The sequence below is a fragment of the Camelus bactrianus genome, chromosome 10, assembly GCF_048773025.1.
Source record: "Camelus bactrianus isolate YW-2024 breed Bactrian camel chromosome 10, ASM4877302v1, whole genome shotgun sequence".
NCBI classification, from domain to species: domain Eukaryota; kingdom Metazoa; phylum Chordata; class Mammalia; order Artiodactyla; family Camelidae; genus Camelus; species Camelus bactrianus.
Genome location: NC_133548.1, coordinates 12408086 through 12432707, shown reverse-complemented (window position 1 = coordinate 12432707; position 24622 = coordinate 12408086). Strand labels below are relative to the sequence as shown.

The 24622-nt window shown below is 39.1% G+C and overlaps 1 protein-coding gene across 1 annotated transcript; it reads right to left on the bottom strand.

Moving 5' to 3' along the window:
- Window positions 1-3932: 3932 nt before the first annotated feature.
- On the bottom strand, window positions 3933-4871 carry LOC105081021 (olfactory receptor 5G3-like). The gene has a single exon (XM_010970142.3). The coding sequence runs from the start codon at window positions 4743-4745 to the stop codon at window positions 3933-3935; it is 813 nt and encodes a 270-aa protein (XP_010968444.3). The 5' UTR covers window positions 4746-4871.
- Window positions 4872-24622: the final 19751 nt, after the last annotated feature.

The following is a 24622-nucleotide window of genomic DNA, read 5'->3' as shown; positions in this document are numbered from 1 at the left end:
CTAATGTTTCTCCGCCATATTTCAAAAACTTCATAGTATCCAAAATGCAATGTACTCACTTCTTTAAGGATAGCCTTCATGGAGCTCCTTGAAGTGCTTCAGGGGAAATAATCATTATCTAGAAATAAAGACGGAACTTTCAACTTCCCTCATGATGGCAACCTTTTCTAAGAGGCATGGTTTTCTAGGTATTTGGTGAAGAAGACAAATCCCTCATCTTGAACATCCTGGAGTAAAGAGATACTATTTGACCTGCACAGTGATTCACATGCTGCACAGAGTAAGGGACTTTTTCTTTGGAGTTTTCAACATTTAGATTCAGGTCCCCAAGGAACTAAAACCTCAAGAGCTTTCACCTACAGGGACAAAATTAACAAATTTACATGATCTCGGTGGCATTTGGACCATGTCTTATTTCCAAACTGTATCTTTTTCAAAGAGAAGATTCTTAAGAAAACAATGTGGGTTTTTCCCCACATTGGAATCCTATTTGCCAGAAGAGAGCTCTCTTTTCTATAAGTGGAGGGTGATGCATTGAGCACTCAGCACCAGCTGAGATGAAGTAGATTCCTGCCTAGATTCTGAAGCCACATTGTCTGGGTATAAATCTAAATTTTATCACTTACTGGCTGTGTCACTTTGAGCAAGTTTTTAAATTCTCTGTGCCTCACTCTCTTAATCCCTTAAATCAAGAAAAATGCTTTCTAGCTCACAAAGATTTTACAAGGAATTAATGATGTAATAAATTTAAAGTATTAAAAAAAAGTGCCCAGCGCAGAATCAGTGTTCATTAGTCACTTAGGATAAGAGATCTGTTTAACACAGTTGAGGAGACAATATCTAGATATATGTATGTATGTATATATATATATATATATATATATATATATATATATATATGAATCAGTTCAAAGTAGCATTTTCTCATCTCTAGGCAAAAATTTAAAAAGTCACCGAACTCATAAGGTATGACAGATCACTGTCATCTTGAATATTTGGGAAAATTGTCCAACAAGAAATTTTTCTGACAAGATAAGTTTAATTTAGAGAAACTGAGGTTAAAGGGAAAGGCATTCGAGCAGTGCTAATGAGATGAACAGAAGCAAGGAAGCAGAAACTAAGTGAAGGCAGTTGTCTGGGAGAGAAGGGTCACATGAGAAAGAAGAAATGCAGAGTCGATGACAGAGGGTGAACTATCTCAGTTATCAGCTTCTGTGAGAACCTGTTTATCCCACCAAGAAGAGCTGATAACTCATTCTATCAATCCCCAAAACACTTCAAGGCCAGCCCATTTTTAACCTCTATTAAGCATCTCTCTCAAGTCTGTCCAATACTTGGTGTTGTGCATGAATTTGCTGAATCAGTGGAAAACAAACACATAGAACTAGATGTTAATATTGGTTTATGTTTAGCAGGTAAAACTATTCTCTATGCATTTTGAATAAAGATGTCAGGGGAAAAGCATTTTCACCTGTTATTCTTCTTAAAAACTACTTAAAAGCAAAGAGAAAACAACATAAACAAATTGAAACAAACAAATGACACTTTGTTAAATCTACCTAAAAGGAATATAAAAATTAACAGGGCAAACAAAGCATTCTATTAACAAAAATAATTATGGGAAAATAATTCTTTATTACATTTTTAAAAATCAAAGCATGTATTCTGTGAAAGAGCATGGTTGACAAAAGCAACAGCAAAATCACATCTGGGGATAGGAAATAAGCCGGCTGAGCCCAGGAAAGGCAACAACGTCGAAACTGTCAGTCACATGTAACAAAACACAGGAGTACAGACACGACTTTCAATTACAGAAGACATTAGAAGATTTTAAAAATAAAACTTAAATTTAAACTGCAACTTCCGAATATTTAGAGAGAAAATGATTAATAAGGCAGAAGGGAAGATCTAACACACAATTGGTATCTCTGAAGAAGAGAGAAGTAATATTCATTTGCAGTTTTGCCAAAACTCTATGTTAACTCTCCTGCCCTTTTTAACATAGTCTGTGGATATCTGGTCCCCTATCCACTTACACTCAGAGGATACAATACTTAGCATCCACCACACTGACAGCATCATACTAACAGAGCAGGTTACACAAGCAGTTGCTTCAACATTGGAGGCCTTGATAAAACACATGTGGTCCAGAGGGTGGGAGAGGAACCCAACTGAGATTCAGGAACTAGACACATTGGGGAAGTTTTTACAGGCTCAGGAGTTAAGGACATGCTAACACCTCCTCCAAAGTAAAATTCATTAAGAAAGAACCAGAGTGTGCTGGGAGCCTTCTTGCGGTTTTGGGGGCAGCTAGGACTAGTTCTCCAGCCTGTATACTGAGTGGCAGAGAAGGCTGCCGGTGGTGCGTGGGATGCAGGGCAGCCACAGCTCTGCAGCAGGACCCAGATGCACCACAAGCAGTCCTGCCACGTGGGCCACAGGATCCAACAGACATTGTGGTCAAAGCTGTATACTGGGAAAAGAAGCAGGTTGGAGCATTACTGCATACAAGCTTCCAGGGGAGAAAAATGCAGGTCCTGGGGCCTTAAGAGCAATTCTATGCCATTTACAACAGAGAACGTTATGGCTCTTGAGGAAGTGCTCCTGTCTTGGTCTGTTTCTGGGCCCTGAAGAAGAGGGAACACTTGCACAAGGGGCATCATGGGAGGATGCTTCCAGCCAGCCATCAGAAGCTGTGTCTTGCCAGATCCTCCAGTAATAAAGTCAGACAGGCAGAGCAGCACGCTATCATACGATGAAAATGGTACAACTTATCGAGCCCAAGCAGGACCAGCCACAATTCAAATGTGTTTGAATAAAAGCTCTCATTTCCTACTTCCAATGCAACTCCCACTGAAATAACCATCGTCAGCAGTCATTATATACCATTTACAGCTTTCCCAGTGCTCACTTACACTTGCAGATACACGTACATTTTAATCATTATATAGGTTTTGATCTTTTTCTTAACGATCAGAGCTACAACTTGATCTTCAACCTGATTTTTTTTCTTCAACTAACAGTAGACTGGATATAATAGTTCTCTCCACCTCAGTTGATCCTAATTCAGTCTTCATTTGCTGCAGAAAATTTTACTGAAAAGAAGTGTACTTTTCTTCAGTGATGGATATTCAAGTTATTTTGTCCATTTTTCTTTGCTACTACACATAAAACTGAAATACATGGAATCTGAGGCATTGGCATTTATATTTCTGTAGTCTTATTTCTCATGGAGGGATTTGTGGGTCAAATGCCATGGACTTATTTCAAATGGAAACTATCAAATTGCTCTGTGGAAATAGAGTGATTCTTCCTATCAGCAAGAAAAAAAAAATGAGTGTGCATAGTCAACTAAGAACGTCACCATCAATGAAACCATTCAGGCACTGCACTGGCATTTTAATATTGTTTCATTTAACTGACCAATCATGGTGTTGAACATTTTCTCCATTTGGCAATTTGCATTCCCACTTTTGTGAATTGCCTCTTCTTTGTTTGTTTATCTGTTGTTTTCCTTTTGATTATGAATTTTAGACTGTTCTTTGAATATTAGGAATATTATCTCATTGTTTGGCACATTTTCCCTTGTCTTATTACTGTCTTTTAATACTGATTGTGTTACTTTAAGTTTTCCATTAAAACTTTTAGTTTTCATGTCCAGATTAAATGCTATTCATTCATTCACAATTGTACAAATATTCAGTGAAGTTTTCTTTTATATTATCATCTCATTTCTAAATTACTTGGAAATCCCCCTCATGTCACAGAGAACAAGACTGGAGCAGAAAAATACTTGAGAACCACTCTATTCTTCAAGTCATCTTGGATAGGCAGAGTCAGGACTCACATACAGATTCTAATTCCCCCCTAGTGTTCTTCTTACTATACATTCTGCATGAACAACTATAGTACTGCACAAATAGAGTTCTACTTTACCTACCTATTAGAGAACTTTTCCTTTCAAACTTCCTACTGAATGCATTTTTCACCTCCTTGTTCCTCAAGCTGTAGATCAGGGGGTTCAACATGGGGGTTACCACAGTATAAAACAGAGAAATCACTTTGTTCACATCTAGGGGGGAACTTGAGCTAGGTTGGACATAAGTGAAGAAAAGAGTCCCATAGAGGATGGAGACAACTGCCAGGTGAGAAGAACACGTGGAGAAGGCTTTCCTCCTCCCTTCAGCAGTCTGGATCCTCAGCACGGCCACCAGGATGCAAACATAAGAGACCATGATGATCAGGCCACTGAGAACTCCTATGGCTCCCGCTAAGATGAAAAGCACCAACTTATTGATCCAGGTGTCAGCACACGCTAGGGAAAGCAGTGGTGAAATATCACAGAAAAAGTGATTGATGCTATTTGGACCACAGAAGGGTAAGCAAAAAGTGAAAACTGTATGAGTCATGGTGCTTAGAAGACCCACAGCATAAGGGCCCACAACCAGCTGCACACAGACCCTCTGGGACATAATGAGGGTGTACAGCAAGGGCTTGCAGATGGCCACATACCGATCATATGCCATGGAAGCCAAGAGCAAACACTCAGTTGCCACAAAAAGACCAAAGAACCACATCTGTGCAGCACAACCCATGAAAGAGATGCCTTTTTTTTCTACAAAGATATCACACAGCATCTTGGGGGCAATGGAAGAAGAGGAAAACATGTCTACAAAGGACAAGTGGTTGAGAAAAAAGTACATAGGCGTGTGGAGTCTGGGATCGATCCATATGAGAGTGATCATCCCCAAATTACTCCCCAGGTTGACAAGATAGACAAAGAGAAAAATGACAAAGAGGACAATCTACAAGTGGAGATGATCTGTGAGGCCCAAGAAAAGGAATTCAGTCACTGCTGTCTGATTCTTATCTTCTATTGATCATCTGTAATTTGTTGATAAGAAAGAGAAACATTTTATTATTTAAAAATATATTACTAAGAGTAACAAATAATATTTTAATTCAATAACAATATTTTAAAAAGGCTTGTTATAGAAAAGTAGTGAAATAATGTCAAGCTCGAAGATAATATTCCTAGATACTAGGTCAGGACAGTTGATGCAAAGATCCTGTGTCAACTTAGATATTCACCCTTGACGTTTGCTCTCTCCCATCAAGAGTCCAGCTCTATTATCTAAACCTTCTTCAAGTGATAAGTTTGTACATGAACTACTCCCCGAGTTTCATCTTACTGTATGATGGGATTAAAAAAAAAAAAAAAAAAGAAACAGCTGGAAGACCTTACTGGGAATATTTTAAAACCAATGAGATATTCAGATCCTAACATATGACATCTGGGAAAGACTAACCAGGGGAGTTCTTGATCTTACAGAATGACCAATACCATTGTAATATTATTAAGACACAATTCACATGTGTGTTTTTCAGTCTGTTCCCTACTCCCAGTTGTAAAAAGATGTGGAAATGATAACACACACAAATGACAGACATTACTCATATAAAATGATATGATGCCACAGAGGGAATGAGGAGGCTGTGCCTGTAAGATGAAGTGATCTGGTAAATGTTGGACAGCAACATGTCATGGAAATTGTGTACAAAATTGTGCACCAAAATAACGTGGAATTACTTTACGTGATTGTCCATATTTCATAAAAACTACTTTCAGGGCACTTATCCTGAAATCTGTCAGGCAATATCAATTATAGTAATAATATATGTAAAATGTCGAATGCATAACATTTTATGCAGAGAACACATTCAAGAATATGTTATTTCTGACTCACTAGCAAGGAAGAAAAAAGTCAACTGTTTTAAATTCCTAAGGGAAGATCACTATGTAGGACATTTTTTGTGAAAAAATACTTTCAAGCAACATTTATTATCACTGAATGTCTTCTTTCAGTAAAATGGAAGCAATATATTACTCTTAAGTCAGACAAAGACAAATATCTTATGGTATCCCTTATATTTGGAGTCTGAAAAATTATACAAATTAACTTATTTATAAAACAGAAATAAACTCACAGATACAGAAAACAAACTGATAGTTACCAAAGGGGGAAATGGGAGGAGGAATTAAATTAGGAATTTGGGGTCAACAGATACACACTACTGTATATAAAAGAGATAAAACACAAGGATCTGCTGTACAGCACAGGGCACTATGTTCAATACCTTGTAACTACCTATAATAGAAAGGATCTATAAAAGGAGATCATATATGTAACTGAATCACAATGCGGTACACCTGAAACACTATAAATAACTATACTTCAATTTAAAAAATTTTAAAGCAATATACCACTGTTGAATTATATAGTAATTACATGTGGAGCTTAATCTATGTAAAAATAGTGAATATATCCATTTGATTTATGATATTTACCATTATCATGATCATTTGCTTAATGCTACATGGAGTGTATTTTCAGCACAAAGAAAATTCTAGGCTTAGATATGAAGCCTTATCCATTGCATGAATATTTTCGTTTTTGTCCATCCAAATATGCCAGTATAGCTGTGTGGAGGTAGGGGGCTGCACAGCCTGCTTCCGGTCTTTGGTCAAGCCACTATTAATTTATTTAAATGAAAGTCCCTTTCAGCAGGATTATCTCTATGCCACTTTCATAGCTAACGTTCTACGACTTCAGCATTCCTTAAGGACGTCACAGTGTCTCTATGTCAAAAAGAAGTAAATAAGAAAATCAGTTCAGAAAAAAATCACCAAAAAGACCAGTTACTTACTCTCATAAGGATGTTAACAAAATGCCAGTCTGCTCTCTTTAGAGAACCTGGGCTGAGGAGGGGGATGTTACCTTCCCAGAGTGCAAACTCATCCTGCTGCTTCTCCACCATATTTCAAAAACTTCATAGTATCCAAAATGCAATGTCCTCACTTCTCTAAGGATATCCTTTGTGTATCTCCATAAACTGCTTCAAGGGAAATAACCATTTTCTAGACATAAGGATGGAATTTTCAGCTTCCCTCATGGTGGCAAATTTTTTTAAGGAGATTTCTTAGATTTTCTAGGTAATTGGCGAAGAAGGCAAATCCCTCATCTTGAACATCTTGGGAGTAAAGAGATACTCTTTGACCTGCACATTGATTCACATGTTGCACAGAATAAGGGACTTTTTCTTTTGGAGTTTTCAATGATTTAGAGCCAGGTCCCCAAAGAACTAAAACCTCAAGAGCTTACACCTGGAGGGACAAAGTTAACATGATCTCAGTGGCATTTGGACCAAGTGTTATTTACCAACTGTATCTTTTCTCAAAGAGAAGACTGCTAAGAAAACAGTGGTTTTTCCCACTTTAGGATCCTCCATCGTCAAAAGAGGGCTCTCTTTTCTATGAGTGGGGAGCGATGCGTTGAGAACCCAGCACCAACTGGGAGGATGTCGTCTGCTGCCTAGTTTCTGGATCCACGTTGCCTACAAACCTTAATTTCATCACTTACTGGCTGTGTCACTTTGAGAGAATTTTTAAATCTCTCTGTGCCTCATTCTCTTAATCTCCAAAATTAGACAGTATCTGATAAAAAAAGAAAACATCAATTCAAAGCAGCATTTTCTTATCTCGAGGCAAAAATGAAAAAACAGTCACCGGACACCTGAAGTATGACAGATGATTGTCAGCTTGAATATATGAGGAAATGTTCAAAGAAGAAAAGGTCTGAAAAGATAAGTTTAATTTAGATAAACTGAAATTAAGGGGAAAGGCATTCTAGGCAGTGCTAATAAGATGAACAGAAGCAAGGAAGCTAAGTCAAGGCAGTTGTCTGGGAGAGAAGGGTCACAAGAGAGAGAAGAAATGCAGAGTCTGATGACAGAGGGTGAACCGTCTCAGTCACCGGCTTCTCCGAGAACCTAATTGTTCATCCCATCAAGAAGATCTGATAACTCATTCTATCAACCTCCATAACATTTCACTGCTAGCTCGTTTTTAACCCCTATTAAATATCTTTCTCAAAAGTTCATCAATAATTGGTGTTGTGTCCATATTTGTTGAATTAGTGGAAAACAAGTCCATAAAACCTACATAATTCATAATGGTTCATATTTAGCAGATAAAATGATGCTATCTACTTTTGATTAAAGATGCCAGGAAAAAAGTGTTTATACCTGTTATTTGTCTTAAAACCACTTAAAAGCAATGAGAAAACAACAAAAGCAGATTCTTAAAAATGGCACATCATTAAACCTACAAGAAAAGAAATGGAAAACAACAGGAAGAAGTATTCCATTAACAAAACTATGTGCAGGTGACATGTTACTATGCACAGAAAACACGAAAGACTCTGCATGAAAAATAAATACTTAGGAATAAACCTGACCAAAGAGATAAAAGACATACGCAGAGAACTATAAAATATTAAGAAAATTAAAGATGATTTAAAGAAATGGGAAGATATCCCATGCTCTTGACTGGAAGAATTAATATTGTTAAAATGGCCATACTACCCAAGGCAATATACAGATTCAGTGCAATCCCTGTAAAATTACCATTGACATTTTTCACAGAAGAGGAAGAAAAAAATTTAAAATTTGTATGGAAACACAAAAGACCCCAAATATCCAAAACAATCTTGAGAAAGAAGACCAGAGCTGGAGGAATCACACTCCTTGACTTCAAACTATACCACAAAGCTACAGTAATCAAAATGGTATCTAACTGGCATAAAAACAGACAATATAGCTCGATGGAACAGAAGTCCAGCAATAAAACTACACACTTACAGTCAACTTATCCACAACAAAGGAAACAAGAATATACGATGGAGAAAAGACAGTCTCTTCAATAAGTGGTGCTGGGAAAACTGGACAACTACACGTAAACGAACAAAATTAGAACATTCCCTAACACCATATTCAAAAACTCAAAATGGATTAAAGACCTAAATGTAAGAAAGACCAGATACTATAAAACTGCTAAGGGAAAACATAGCAGAACAGCTACATGTAAATCAATAAAACTAGAACACTCTCTCACACCATACACAAAAAACTAAACTCAAAATGGGTTAATGACTAAACAAGACACAAGACTATAAATTTATAAGATTTGCACAGCCAAGGAAACCATAAACAAAATGAAAACACAACTTACAGAATGGAAGAAAATATTTACAAATGATGCGACTGACAAGGCCTTAATTTCCAGAATATACAAAGAGCTCATACAACTCAATAACCAAAAGACAAACAACCCAATCAGAATTCGGCAGGAGCTCTAAATAGACATTTCTGCAATGGAGACATACAAATGGTCAACAGGCACATGAAAAAAAGGCTCAATATCACTAATTATCAGAGAAATGCAAATCAAAACTCCCATGAGGTATCACCTCACACAGGTCAGAATGGTCATCATTAAAAAATCCACAAGTGAGAAATGCTGGAGAGGGTGTGGAGAAAGGGGGACCCTCCTACCCTGTTGGTGGGAATGTAGTTTGATGCAGCTGTTATGGGAAACAGTATGGAGATTCCTTAAAAAACTGAAAATAGATTTATCCTATGTCAAGCAAAAAGCAAAAGCATATATATCCGAGAACTCTAATTTGAAAAGATACATGCACCCCAATGTTCATAGCAGCACTATTTACAATAGCCAAGACATGGAGGCAACCTAAATGTCCATCAACTGATGACTGGATAAAAAGTTGTGTGTATATGTACACACACACACACACACACACACACACACCAGAATCGTATCAGTCATTAAAAAAGAAAAAATAATGGCATTTGCACCAATAGGGATGGAACTAGAGATCGTCATACTAAGTGAAGTAAGCTAGAAAGAGAAAGAAAAATACCATATGATACCATTTTTATTTGGAATCTTTTTTAAAAGTACACCAAATGAAGTTATTTACAAGACAGAGACAGACTCACAGACATAGAAAACAAATTTATGGTCCCCAGGGTGGAAAAAATGGGGGAGGATGGAGAGATAAATGGGGAGTTCAGGGTTTGCAGAGACCACTATATACAAATTAGATCAGCAACAAGGTCCTACTGTACAGCACAGGAAACTCTACACAACATCTTATAACAGCCCATAATGAAAACGACTATGAAAAGGAATATATATATGCATAACTGGATCACTATTGTACACAAGAAATGAACACACATTATAAACTGTACTTCAATTTATAAAATGTTTTAAATATCTTCATAAGAATCTGTTTGGAGTAGATGGGAAACTTAACATTTATTTACATTTGGTGTTATGTAATTTAAATTTTGTACTACGTGCAATCATACTTTATAAGTGGAGAAAAACACTGAAAATTATGTTGAAAGGAATATATTTAATCAGATGAAGAGATAGATATTCATATATTTATTAATTGAAAAAACATAATAAAAAATAACATGCATAGTACTATGATCTGACTAAGAAATTACTTCCAAATCTAATGCTTGCTCATGTCTTCACCTCTAAAGCTCAAAATTTTACTTTCTTCCTATAGTTTTATCAAAAATAAATGGGACATGTAAGCCACCAGACACTAAGCAAGAAATTTACTTTTCTGGAAATTGCAGATGCATTTCAACAGGTATGATGCAGGTGTCGGTAAACTCAGAGGTCCTAGCTTGCAGACCTTCTAATTCTTGATGTCCCATGTCACATCACCATCTTTAATTCTTTGCTATGTAATCCCTTTTGTGTCCAGTATCTACTCCCTGGTACGCAGCCAAGTAGCAGTTATAAAGCTGGCGCCACCGACGTGATAAATGAAACTAGACCGTATCCTAATATTCCCAGCTGTTTATTTAAGACATATTTGTAGTTTCTCCTAAACTGGGACAAAATTTAAAATGGGCCTTTACGACTTACTGGGCACTCCTGCCACACTTTGAGAACACTTCTCCACTTTTTAGCCAGCAAGAAGGTTTTAAAGTCGCATCTGAGATAAATTTCAGGCACTACAGAAAGTGTAGGACACACCCTGCTTCCCACGCTCCCACTGGTCAGCACGGCAGACTCCGTTTGAGCCTCACCCTTATCATTTCCATACAAACCAGCCAAATTTCACTGCCACCACCTGCAATTCTTTATTTCAGGATTTGTCTTTCCTCAGCTTCTCCACCACCACCAAGCCAGATGTGCCCCAAAAATGAACATTCCCCAGGGGCAGATTTCAACCAAAGACTGATGCAAGGAAATAAGGAAAATGAGGCAAAAGTTAATAAGGAACAGACAAAAAGAAAACAAAAAGCAAGATAACAGATTTAAGCCCAAGCATACCAGTTATCACTCTATATATAAATGCTCTAAATAGCCCAATTAAAAGGTAAAATTTTTGTTGTTGTGAATAAAGCAAGATCAACAATATGACTCCCAAGAGAATCCTACTTTAAATATGAATGTAATAAGCCAAACAGAGAAAGACAAATACTGCAAGATTTCACTTACATATTGAACCTAAAAATAAACAAACAACCATAACATACCAAAACAGGAACAGACTCACAGATACAGAGAACAAACTAATGATTACCAGAAAAGAGGAGGGTGGGCGGTTGGGTGAAATAGGTGAAGGGTGTTAAGAGGAACATGCTTCTGGTTATAAAATAAGTAAATGATGGGGCTGTAATGCACAGCATTGGGAATACACAGTCACTATAATATTGTAACTTTGTATGGTAACTTGAATTAGTGTGGTCATCATCTAGTAATGTATTTCAAATGTCAAATCACTATGTCGTCTCCCTGAAACTCATGTAGTATCGTAGGTTAATTATCCTTCAACAACAAGAAAGAATCCACTGAATCAGCCTTCAAAACCTGGTCAATGTCAAGAGATGACCAACAGGTGGCAGTACATCCACATACAAAGAGGTCAGCAGAACTGATTTCCAGTCTCTTCAAACGTTTATCCTCTCCCCGTTCAAAAACACAACAGAACATCCAAACTCGACCATCAGTACCCTGACCACACCACAGTGTCTCCTGTGCCTGTGTAAGCTTCAGAGATCCCTAGTTAGGAACTCTGCTACCAACTCAAAACAGAATTTCTAAAAACAGTTTGTTCCTGAAATCCTTATTATTAATTAATTGATTTGCCAAAAGCAAAAACCACTTTTTAAGAAATTAAGGAGCATCACTGCATCTGAGATTTAGCTATTACTAATTTAATAATTCATATTCAGTTAATGGAGTACTTAAATTAAGAATTTAATCCTAGTATTTATCAAGTGAAAAAAAATTACCTTATATCCACAGCTCTTCCTCTCCAAAAAAATTTTTTTTTAATAAAAAGAATTGTCCATTATGAGAGTAAAACTGTGAGTGGAAAATAATTGAGAACAATAACAAAAAAAAAAAAAAATCCAAAGTCACCTTTGAAAGATCTATCCTGTTTCATTGGACAAAAATAAGATTAAATCATTGCCTTTCTAAAGACAGAGTACATCCATTAGAAGAGGAATTTGCCAGTAATGTAACCACCAAAAAAAAAAGAAAGAAAGAAAGAAAGAGAGGCTAAGGGTGAAAGTTCCTATCCACATGTATTATATGGGGTAAGAAACTGGAATATCATAAGAATGATATCATTCTTATGACAGCTTAACCAGATGTCACTAAATATTCAAATTTTAGCCACAACTCCCTTACTCATTTCCATACCCACCAAGCAAGTTTCAAAGTGGCATATGGCACCCCACACGCACATATGTAGATATTCTCCAGGGAATCTGAATGAATGAAGCCGTGTGAGCTCTGCTGTCCGTGGAAACCACACACCGAGTGCTACAATCATAAGAATTCTGCTTTAGTCTTGTGGAGGCTTTCAGGTATCATTCGTTGGTTCAAGAACCCATCAATCCAATTACCCTTGAAATCAAGATTCTGAACTTGAGAACCTAACTAGATCCTGGACTAGAATTGTCCGAAGGAAATAGTTTTGTAAGATCTTTGGGCAATCGCTCAGCTTCCTCTCATGACACTTCACATCCATGGACAACACTCAAACACTCAACGAATCCGCTTTGGTGAATGTTCAGCTTACTTACACACACACACTCACATTTGTCCTGCAGAGATGGAAAGAAATGGTCACCTGACCTCATCCTAGACTTAATGATGGCCAATAACCTGCCATGCAGTCTCTTTCCCAGTCATACAGGCAATCAGACAATTGGATGATATCAACCAGTAAAGCTGATTCCAACGAGAAGCAAATCTGGTGTAATATGGTTTTAGGCCAAACAAACTGACCACCAAAAATCTGTTAAACCACACTTTTTCTCCAGTTCAAAGGTGACTTGTTAATCCTCCGTGCCACACCTTTTTTCTTTCATTTGTCAAGACAGTGAAAGGTGATTACTTCACTGATTTCACACAAAGCACTTGCCCTTCTAGTCAAGTGTGTTTGGGTAATTGATTTATCCATGGCCACATGAAATATTTAGCTGAAGGGCACTCCAGAGATTATTTCTTACTTTATAAATAAGGAAATGCAGGTCTCACACAAGCAATGTGGCTCGTGATCATGTAACCATTGGCTGGCAAGGTTCCAGGCTGATCATAGGGGACACTGGTGTCATGTTAAATGACCTCAATAAAAATAATATTGATATTTTATTGGGGGTAGAATTGACCCCAGCTTAAAATAGATGAACGTTCACTGACCTTTCCAGGTGCCAAAGTGGATCCATGGTCACAATAATCTACATGGCATCATTTTAAGTCTCTGTGAAAGTCTCGGGTGTCCCCACTTAGGAATATATATATACAAACACCTGATCACCTGACTCACCTACAGTCAGGCAATGTTTGATATGCATGATTTCAACAGCATTACTTTGTAAGCTAAAGGCTTTGTCACCTGTAAGATTTGGAATGCAAACACACCTGGGAGATACGTTACCAGCCAGTCAACACTCAGTAACTCTTCAAAATGAAAGAACTCTTTTCTTCTAAAGAGCTATTTCTTAATTCATCGATTTCTTTGATCATGCATTTAATGAGTACCTATTTCTGTAAGAGACTTGCCAGAAGATGGTGGAATTCATGCAAATGAAAAAGAAAGGACTGCTGTCTTCACAGATTTCACAGTCTAGACGGGGAAAGGGGGATTTAATAGTATGTGATGTGTCATAGAATCTAGGTTTATAACCTTCTCTCCTCAGCTCCACAGCCCAAAGCATTTAGCCATAGCCTATTTGCAAATATATAATAAAAGTCAGAAGTGGTATGAATATAACCTTGGGGGGTAAAAAACATAGTGGAGGATGAACTCCCCTTTCCAGGGAGCTGGGCCCAGAGCTTAGATGTCCTGTGAGCAGCTCGTCACGAAGAAGGCAGAGACCAGACAGAAGGAGCACAGGGGAAAGAGGTCAGTGATGGGATGGGAGAAATGAAACGGAAAATTCTTCTGAAGCAGAAAACTGAGTGGCTCCTGGAAGTTGTAAGTGCTAGAAAACGAGAGGACAGAGGAGAATATGCACTTTGAATTTGAATTTGATAGGCTGTCACTAAATGTGAAAAAGCCAGCTCCTTTCTTTGAAGAACCGAAAAAAATTTTTTCGAAAGCAAGATGTTCACAAAAGATGTACGAATGCCTATTAACATATGAGAAAGATGTTAAAAACAAAACTGCATTAAAATAAAAAGGCATCATTGATCTATTAAAGTGGCAAATGTAGCAGGAGACTCATAAAGGAGCCACCCCCCACCCGCCCCAGTTCCCGCCCTAAGAGGTTCATTACTCCAACTAAAATCTTCTGCTGCATGAATTTGTGGTTAACCTGCAGCCTCCACCGTCCCAGTTAAAAATGACCTGCCAGGGATGCTCCTGGTACAAGTCTAGACCCCAAGCGCTTAACATGAAGTTCACCTTTACATCATCAGTACGACAATGATGGAGATTTATAGAACTAAAAGACCCGTTGCTATTTGGGGGTTTGTGAGGATGAACACAGCATATTTTAAGGTTTGTGGCCTACAGACAAATCCTCCCCCAACCAGAGGTGTCGAGGTCCTCAGGAAATCGTGTCAGCCTCACCGCACACAGCCCACCTGCTACAGTCTTACATCATGCCGCCTGCATGAGGGTCCTCTTGAGAGAGCCTAGCCATCTGCTCGTAATTGGCAGCTTTGTTGTTTTGTGTTCATTGTGAACACTGTAACTCATGTAAAGGGATGAACCTTATTTTGGGGGGAGGTCAGTGTGATTTTTGTTAAATGTCCCTATTACAGCCATTATGGAAAACAGTGTGGACAGTCCTTAAAGAAACTAAAAATAGACTTAACATATGATCCAGCCATCCCACTCTTGGGTGTATATCTGGAGGAGACTATTTTAAAAAGATGTATTCACCCCAACGTTCATAGCAGCACTATTTACAATAGCCAAGACATGGAAGCAACATAAGTGTCTATTGACAAATGATTGGATAAAGAAGATGTGGTATATAGATACAATGGAATACTACTCAGCCATAAAAAATAATAAATAATGCCATTTGCAGCATCATAGATGGACCTGGAGATTGTCATACTAAATGGAGTAAGCCAGAAAGAGAAAAATATCACATGATATCACTTATATGTGGAATCTAAAAAGATGACACAAATGAACTTATTTACAAAACAGAAATAGACTCACATACATAGAAAACAAACTTATGGTTCCTGGTGGGGGGTGGAAGGATAAATCGGGAGTTCAGGATTTGTAGATATAAACTACTATATATAAAATAGACAAACAACAAGGTCCTACTGTATAGCATAAGGAATTCTATTCAATACCTTGTAATAGCTTATAATGAAAACTAATATGAAAAGGAATATATATGTAGAACTGAACCACTCTGCTGTACACCAGAAACTAACACATTATAAAATGACTGTACTTCAATTTTTAAAAATTTAAAAATTAAAAGATAAATGAAGAATTTGAAATGTCCCTATAAAGAAAGCCAACTTCTAATATTGGAGATAGAAGTGAAGACTCCGAGAAAGTAATAGTTCTCAGACTGAAAGCAAAAGGTTTGCTTGAATGTAAAAGTGGAATATCAAGTTTGGTAATAGCTTATGTCTCCAAGGTGAACGAGTCCAAGTACGCCCTACACAGAAATAGAAGAACTTAACCAAACTATTTAGTACATGTTCTCACTCGTGAAAAACATTACTCACCAAGTGAGAGAGACAACAGTAGTGAAAGCTGAGCAGGTGGCTGACTTGTCATGAGAAGATAAACACAGGAAACAAAAGCCTCTTGGTAGGAATGTACTTCAGGGCAAAGCCAGGAACGTGCAAATACACATTCTTAAATCATAAGCGGTAAAGCTGCTGTGAACTTGGCCAAACAAAGCTTACCATCAATTAAAGGCTGGTGGAAGAATTTTAAGAATTGTTTTTTCCTTGTTTAATGTAAATTTACTTGAAGAAAGAACATTGGTTTTGAGGTTTTTCTGGTTTTTTTTTTTTTTCTTAAATTGAAAAGCTGAAAAGGCTGTGGAGAAGGGATGGACCAGGATAAATGCTCAACACACAAAACATACCTGTATTAGATGAAAATGCTTTGGCACACAATGATATCCAAGTTAAAATGAGCTTCTGGGTTTAGCAGGTTAACGCTGACTGACTGACTCATTTTTGGGGTGGAGGGGGACAATGCTGCAGGCTTTATTATTAAGCTGGATTTGTTCCACCATCAAGAAAACCCCTGGCACTGACAGAGAACAATGAGAACTTACCACAGGCATGTTGGCTGTACCAAAAAAAAAAAAAGAAAAAAAAGAAAAAGCAACTTGGATAATGCCATGTAGAATAAATTTTAGAAATATATTTTTAGTAACTTTATAGATTATTTTAGTCACATAATGTCCAAAGGAACCAAACCCCAAATGAAAAAGGAAGAACACCACTGTTCTCAGAAAATGAAATATAAACGCAGCCCTAACACATATGAAAGGTACTTATCCCTTTCATAAAAGGAAAAATGCAGATTAAGACTGTACAGAAATATTTCTCACCTATGTGACTGGCAAAAATTCAGACGTGTAACACTATGCCAGCTGCTGGGGACGCCGCAGAGAAGCAGGTACTGACTTACATTGCTGGCAAGTATGCAGGATGTTTGAGGATCTAGGGAGTGCAACTTTGTAATATCTACCCAATTTATAAATGCATTTACTCTTTGATTCTGGTTTTCTACTTCTGGGACTTTATCTGATAGATATTCCTGCATTACTTTTGTCGGTTATTTGCCAAAGTACTGTTTGTGATAGAAAATATTAGAAACTACCCAAGTGTCCATCAGTGTGGGACTAATGGAATATATTGCAATAAAAAATGAATGAAGAAGCTCTCTGTGTATTGATCTGGAAAGATGCCCAGTATGTATCAATTAAAGCGAAATGAAGATCTAATGGCAAACTACGTTACCTTTGTATAAGAAAGATGAGTCGGGGATCAGCAAATACATTCATGGTTATTTTCATATTAAAGAGACTCTGCGTAGAGACTCAAGAAAGTAACAGAAGTTGTTACAAACATGAGGCATTAGCAGATTCAAGAAGGAGTAGATAGGACTAGAGGTAGGAATGAGGTCTGGAATAAGGTGCATGGTGTTGATTTATGACCTATATGAATATATATCCTATAAAACAAATAAAACAAAGTCTAAGAGTCACATAAATTTTTCAGTAAGCATTTATTACACTTTATAAGAAAACATGTGAGGGACATAATGCAGAAACTCTTTTGTCGAGATCTTTGATCTTTAAGTGGTAATTGTCCCTGGATGGATTTTAAGGTGCCTGTGAAACCTTGAAATGAACATAAAATGTTGGCTCTCTTTGCCTATGTGCATATTTCTAGGGAAACTGTTCATAGCTTGTATCATATTATTCAAAGGACCCCAGGACCCAAGACATTGTGATAAGTCATGAATTTGAAGATCCATAAAAGTCTGGACATTCTTCCTGAATATTAGGGTATTGTGTGACTTGATGGTTATGAATATAAGTTCTGGATTCGAAGAGAGCTAGGCTCTCCATCAAATGTCCCCACCTGCTTGTTGTGTATCCTTGGGCACTTTATTCAAACTTTCAACCCTCAGTTTTCTTATCTGCGATAGAAAGAAAACTGCATAGCTACTCCAGATGATGTGGTGAGGATTAAATTAAATAATGCATGTGAAGGGCTCAGCAAAATGCCAGACACATAATAAGAGCTCGAGAACATCGCCTTTTAAAATCACTGAACTAAATGCTAGCACTGTGATTCCTTAGGAAGCTCTGGAAGGGCTCAGAATATGCGTGGAGTTTTGGACACATTGAGCCTGAGGTGCCTGCAGGGTACCGGGTGGAGACACCAGCAGAAAGTTGGATTGAAAGGTCTGGGGTGCTGGGGAAGGGCTCTGCTGTGTTACCGAGTTTTTGTTTCTGTCCACGCTCACTCCCGTGGTGCTCTCATCTCATCTCACCGTTGTATGTGGGTGACTCCCAAATGTGTATGTCCAGGGGACCTCCTCCCTAACACAGACTCCAAATACCTACTCAACAAACATTCTAGGATATTGTATAGGCATCTCAAAATTAACATGTCCCAAAACAGACCCTTGATCTTCCCCTCTTAACCCAATCCACCTACAGCCTTTGACACATTAATTAACAGTATTTCCATTTTTCTGGTGACTCAAGCCAAAACTTTTGAAGTCATCCCAATTTTCCTTCTTCTCTTCCACCCCACCTCAAATCCATTCATCAGCACTACTGGTTCTTCTACAAAATACTACATCCACATTCAGTTATTTCTTACTCTTTTCTTTGCCACCACTCTGGTCCAAGCTGCTAACAACTCTCTCACTGGGATTATTGTGACCAGTCCTAACTGGTTTTCCCTGCTTCCACCTCTCCCCCTAGAGCAGTGGGGCAGAATCTTGGCACAGTGACCCAGTGATTCTCTAAGGAATCAAACCACATCACTCTCCTCAAGATCCCAGCGGCTTCCATCTCACCTGACATACAACCAGAAGCCCTTTCCACGCTCACGGCCCTAACCCTTCATCTCTCTAACTTCATTTTCCATTTGTATTCTCCTGACTCATTACTTTCCAGCTCCACGGACCTCCTCCTGTCCCTCCACCGTATACCTGAAACAGCCCTACCTTCTACCTGAAATTCTCTTCCAGATGTCCGTGAGGCTCCCTTTTCCACCTCCTTCAAGTTTTCGCTCAAATGTCATCTCCTCAGTGGGATGTCTTCCAACCAAACCAACTTAAATCGCAACTCCCCCACATCCTCCTTTACTGCTTTATTTTTTCCAGTTAGCACACTTATTTCATTTCACTTAGTTATTTTATTATCTGACGCCCATAATGAATATAAGTGCCATGAAGTTGGATATTTTGGGTTTTTTTTCCTTCTCCTAACTCCCAATTCCCACCCCACTGATTTTTCCCCAGTGCCTAGAATAGTGTCAGCACATCATAGACACTCAATATATATTCACTTTTATTTAAATTACTCTAACTTCTCATAGTGCATTCACTCTACCTCTGAATTTGCAAAGGATTTCCCTCAGGTAGGTCAAGAGACTTTGAGATTTGTGTAACTCTGGGTCAAAACCAGATGTTCCTTCCCAGCCAATGTCCAGCCACTACCCAGGAGCCAAAGGCCCTCACTGCTTGCCTGACTCAGAGAGACCCCCTCACCAATACAGGGAACGCTCTGAGAAGCTGTGTGGTGGGCAGAGATGTCTTACAATCCTTTTTGCAGAAGTTTGAGTCCACTGACCCTGAGGCCTCCTTCAGACGACTTCTTAAGATGCTAATCGAATTCTCCTTCAAGGAAAACTGGCTGCTCCCCCTAAATCCCCTGACTAAGCAGAAGAATTTTCATCATTTCTCCTTCGGCGCAAGCTAGTCTGGGAAGAGACGTGATACGGTGGGATGGTGAGTAGAGGGTGTGCTCTTAGGCCTGACACTCAAAAAACAGTCTGAGGTCCATTTTGCTTTGAACATTTAGGGATACAGACCCTATCTATGGACTGAATCGGTCAGTACCAAGTGCTTTACAGGCTCTCTGCATTTCTCCTCATAACTCAGGCCATCATCACTGACGAGACCAGATTTAAGCCCTGAAAACAGAGATCACAGCACCCTGCCTGGGCTGAGAGAGAAAAAGCCAGATCGCCAGCTGAGGAAGGTGGCAGGGTGAGAAACAGCGAGGTTAGGAATGTTCCCATGGAGACCAGGGAAGCCAGAAGACAGTACAACTTCCCAGACATGAAGCCGAGAGACTCCTCCCATTTCATTCTCCAGAAAGTCTTCTAAAGATCCTCCCCCATCCCTCCAGAGGCCAACCTGGAGATGAGCAGGGAGAAGAGGCACCTAAAAGACAGGACTCTTACAGGTGATCATTCAACAGGTGGAACTCAGCACCAAGGCTCCCGCTACTGAGCAGCATGTGGACCCATAAGGGGAAATGACTTATAGAAAAAAATGTTGCAATAGAGATAATCTGCACATCTGAGCACAATATAAGTGGGTTTCCCCCTGCTACATTTGTCATGGGCAATCCAACCCCACAGCCTGGATTTGCCAAGGGCATCCTGATGAATCCTCTGTCTGGGCCTTCTTGCCAGGCTAGCCTCTTCAGTCCCGTGCACAGCACATTACCCCAGCCATCATTCATTCATTCATTCATTCACTTGTATTTCTTTTGAACACCACAAAAAACGAGGCCAGGTGAGGCAGAGCAAGAAGAGTCAGTTGAGACAGAAGAGCTGGTGCCAGCAGATACCTGCTCTGTGACTTGGAGCAATCTTTTAACTTCTCTGAGTACAGGTTCCCGATCTATAAAATAAGCATCATAGGCCCAACTTTGAACTACTGTCATTTGTATTAAATGAAATAATAAAAACAAAAGACATTGGTGCATTTCAAAGTGCTCTGTAAACTGAAGGCATTGGTTTTTACAGATACTGAAAAATAACCATCAGTTGATTGCCCACTCTATGCTACTGGAGGGTGCAGTTTTGAACAAGACACATTCCCTGTCTTGAGCTTTTACCAACATAAGGCAGTAAAGCCGCAGGTTCGCCTGATTTACCCTCTGGATCCTGCTCTAACTTATCAGACATCAGTTTACTTCACGCTGGGAAAGAAGGTTCACACTGAGGAAAATCACAGGGTTGGATTCCAGTCTCTGACCTTGAAATGAGTCACTTGATCATCTACAATTCCCTGAGCCAGGGAAGCAGCACCTGCACAAAACTCTATTTCCTCGCACCCCAGGTAGACAAGAAATGTAACAGACACTCACGCACACTCACGCGGGGGGACTGAAATGGATCTCACAGAAAGTGTGTGCCTCTCCAGACTCACATCATGCACATCTCTGTTAAGCTCTTACGTGCAAAGCAAATCTTTCAAGATTCCTTTGCATAATGTTTGTAATATTATATATGACTCTCCCAGCTTGCGCACCTCATTAATTCTGTCACTATACATGTAGTAGGAAATTGAAGTCATCTACCAAATAATGAACACCCGAAAATTTGCTACTGAAGGGCCTGGAATTAGTCAGATAAGATGGTGACATCAGGCAAAGTGATTGGAAAATAACGCATCTCTCCACCTCAGTTTGCTAAAACTATACACCCACAGGTATATATGTGCATATAATGTTATATACGATGACATTATAACAGACATTTTAAATTTAGCATGAAGGTAAGCCTCTCACAGGTCCCACTGCACTTGGACATGCGGAAAGGGAGTCCAGAGGAAGAAGTACGTGGATTGGAGAGAACTTAATTCATACCATCGCACACATGCTGTGTTTAGGGCCTTACTCCCTGACGCCACTCTAAATATTTCTCTAGAAAACCAGAAAACCAGGGTTTTTTAAAAAAAACTATTTGCATGAAGAAAATAAAAATATATATAATTTTTTCCTCTTCTGTTTCCCCAAGGTGAAATCAAGTTCAAAGATATTACTTTTCCGAAGGAGAAAAAAAAAAGGAAGAAGAAAACAGACACTGAACTTTGTCTCCAGAGACTCTGCAGCGGGAGAAGATAATTAGGCTCCATCTCTGATAAGATATGCAAACGAATTATGAGCAATTATCTGACACCAAGGTACACGCAGCTGCAGGGCGGCCTCCACTCTGAGCTCGGTCTTTGGTTTCCGTCTGCAGTGGAGCAAAACCGGGGGAGATTGTAACGAGGCTGGAAGGGCATCAGAAGTCTAATTAAATGTGAAAGGTCGACCTAGGGAGCAGAAGAGTGGCTTGTGTTTTCTAAAGGCTTTTCATTTTATTTAATTCTTACTCCAAATCCTACCTCAGTGAGGTAAGTCTCACTGTTAAGGTTAAACAAATAAATACGTGCTTCCGGACTAGTATTTGGGTCATTAACGTGAGAAGATAATGCCCATGATAAATACATAGCCTATGATAAAAAGAGCTAAACCCAGCTGAGCCTCTTCTATGCATCTCTCCTCGGGTACACTCATTCATTCGAAAACTGTGTCTCAGACGTGAGGCATGTCCCTGGGTCCTTGAGATTCAGCTGTGACAGAAGCAGGCAATGCCCTCTTCCCCTGGTGTTTATAATGAAGGGGACACAAAATGTCAAATAAACAAGGAAGTTTAAAAAAAAATTCGAGGAAGTTCAGCTAATGATAAGAAGTTATAAGGAAAACAAATAGAGAAGTAGGCTTGATATGTTATAAAGGAATCTTTCTTCAATTTCTGACCCCTCCTCTATGGGCTGGCTCAAAGTTGGAGGAGCAGTACACAACACAGTGATTCGACACTTCTGTACATTTCGAAATGATCACCATGGTACGTCTAGATAACTTCTGTCGCCACCCAAAGAATCACATTATTATTGACTCTATTTCCCACACTGTGCAAGTCATGTCACAGCTCATTTGTTCTGTAACTGGAAGTCTGTACCTCAGTCTCCCTCACCTACTTCCCTCCTCCCCCACCCTCCTCCCCTCGGGCAATGACCTGTCTGTGTCCTGTATCCATGACTCTGTTTCTGTTTAGTTGTTTGTTCATCTGTTTTGTTCTTTAGGTTACTATCTATTCTGAATCTCACCTGCAAAATGAGGCAAAAGGTCAAGTTAAGACTGCTTGAGAAATTGCAACAAACATTCTGGAAGCTAGTAGTTATGCAGTAAAAAGTAAAAACAGCGACAAGAATCAGAAAATCACCTGCCGTGCTGAACGCACAGGCACGAGATTGCCTCTTGCAGCAGCAAACACTTCTTAGAAAACCAGGGTTTGGGTCTTTCTCTTGTCACCTGAAGAGCTTGTTAGGCCTTCAGAAAGCACATTTTGCCCTTAAGGAGAATTTTTTTTAGCAGACTCTGCAATTATCATCAGCTTTAAAGATGATGCAAATGATACAAGAATATAAACAGCACATCAAAAAAAAAGTGCACCTGGAATTAAAGACCTAAGGACATTTCTAATTAGGGTGAGAAAGAACAATCAGGGATGATGCTGAAATGAGTCACAAGGCCTGGCGCTGTTAAGATGAGACAGGAGCTGGGGTGTTACCGTAAGGGGGCCTTGCACCCACCCACCCTGCCCCTCCGTCACAGAGAACCTATGACAGAGCAGACAGTGAACATCTCGGGGTCTTAGTTATCCACTGAGCCATTCGTTCACTCTGTAATCAAACACTGAGCACTAGTCAGTGCCTGGTTGAAAACTGCCTAAGTGAAAAAAGGAACGCTCCCTGCCTTCAAGCAACTGATGGTCTAGTGGAGGAAAGAGACAACAATGGTGACAACAGCACAAACACGATGCGACAAGAGCCACAGTCACACCGTGCCCAAGGGACAGTGGGAACACGAAGAAGGAATTTCAGCTTTATCAAGGTGAAGCATGAAAAAATCAAAGTGCTGCTTAAAAAACTGAGTTTTGAAGAATGAACAGGAGCCCCCTCGAAAGACAGGGTGGTGTGTACAAGCGAAAGCACAGAGTCCTCTCTGTGACTCCACAAACAGTCTGGTGCAGGAGTGTGGGACATGCAAAAGGGGAGGAGATGGTAAACCATGATAAGCAGCAATCACACACTCTCCCTTTCCTGTGTCTTGTTTAAGAATGCCTAGTAGGATGCTTGGCACATGTGTGCTCAGGTTTATTATGAAACCTCATGTTACCTGTAGACTTAATCTCCATAAGTGATGGAGCAGAATGAAGTCCACTTTGTCTGTGGTCAGGGAAGAAGACTGAAAATTTCTCAGAGCAAGGAAATCAGACATGGCTTCTTTTTATCTAAGAGCTGGAAGGAACCTCAGATATTATACAATGCAGTGATTCTTAACTAAGCTATGAAAACCTCAGATATTATCCAGTGCAGTGATTCTTAACTAAGCTATGAAAAATTCTGTTCACATTCAGATGTTTTAAATATTATATATATATATAAGGATGACCACCTTACTGTCTAGTTCTACCACGCAATTGTGGTACTCAAGTTTTGTACTTGTGGTTTTGAACATCTTGACTCCAAACGATCAGGCAAAATCATAATTTCTGACTTCTAATTTGTACTCTTTGGGATTCCAGAGGCCTCGAGTTTGAGGACAATTTGATGCCATCTCTCAGTGGGACATGAGGATTACCCAGAAGAGGGAAATGGCTTTGTAATGCATCCAGCTAGTCAGAAAT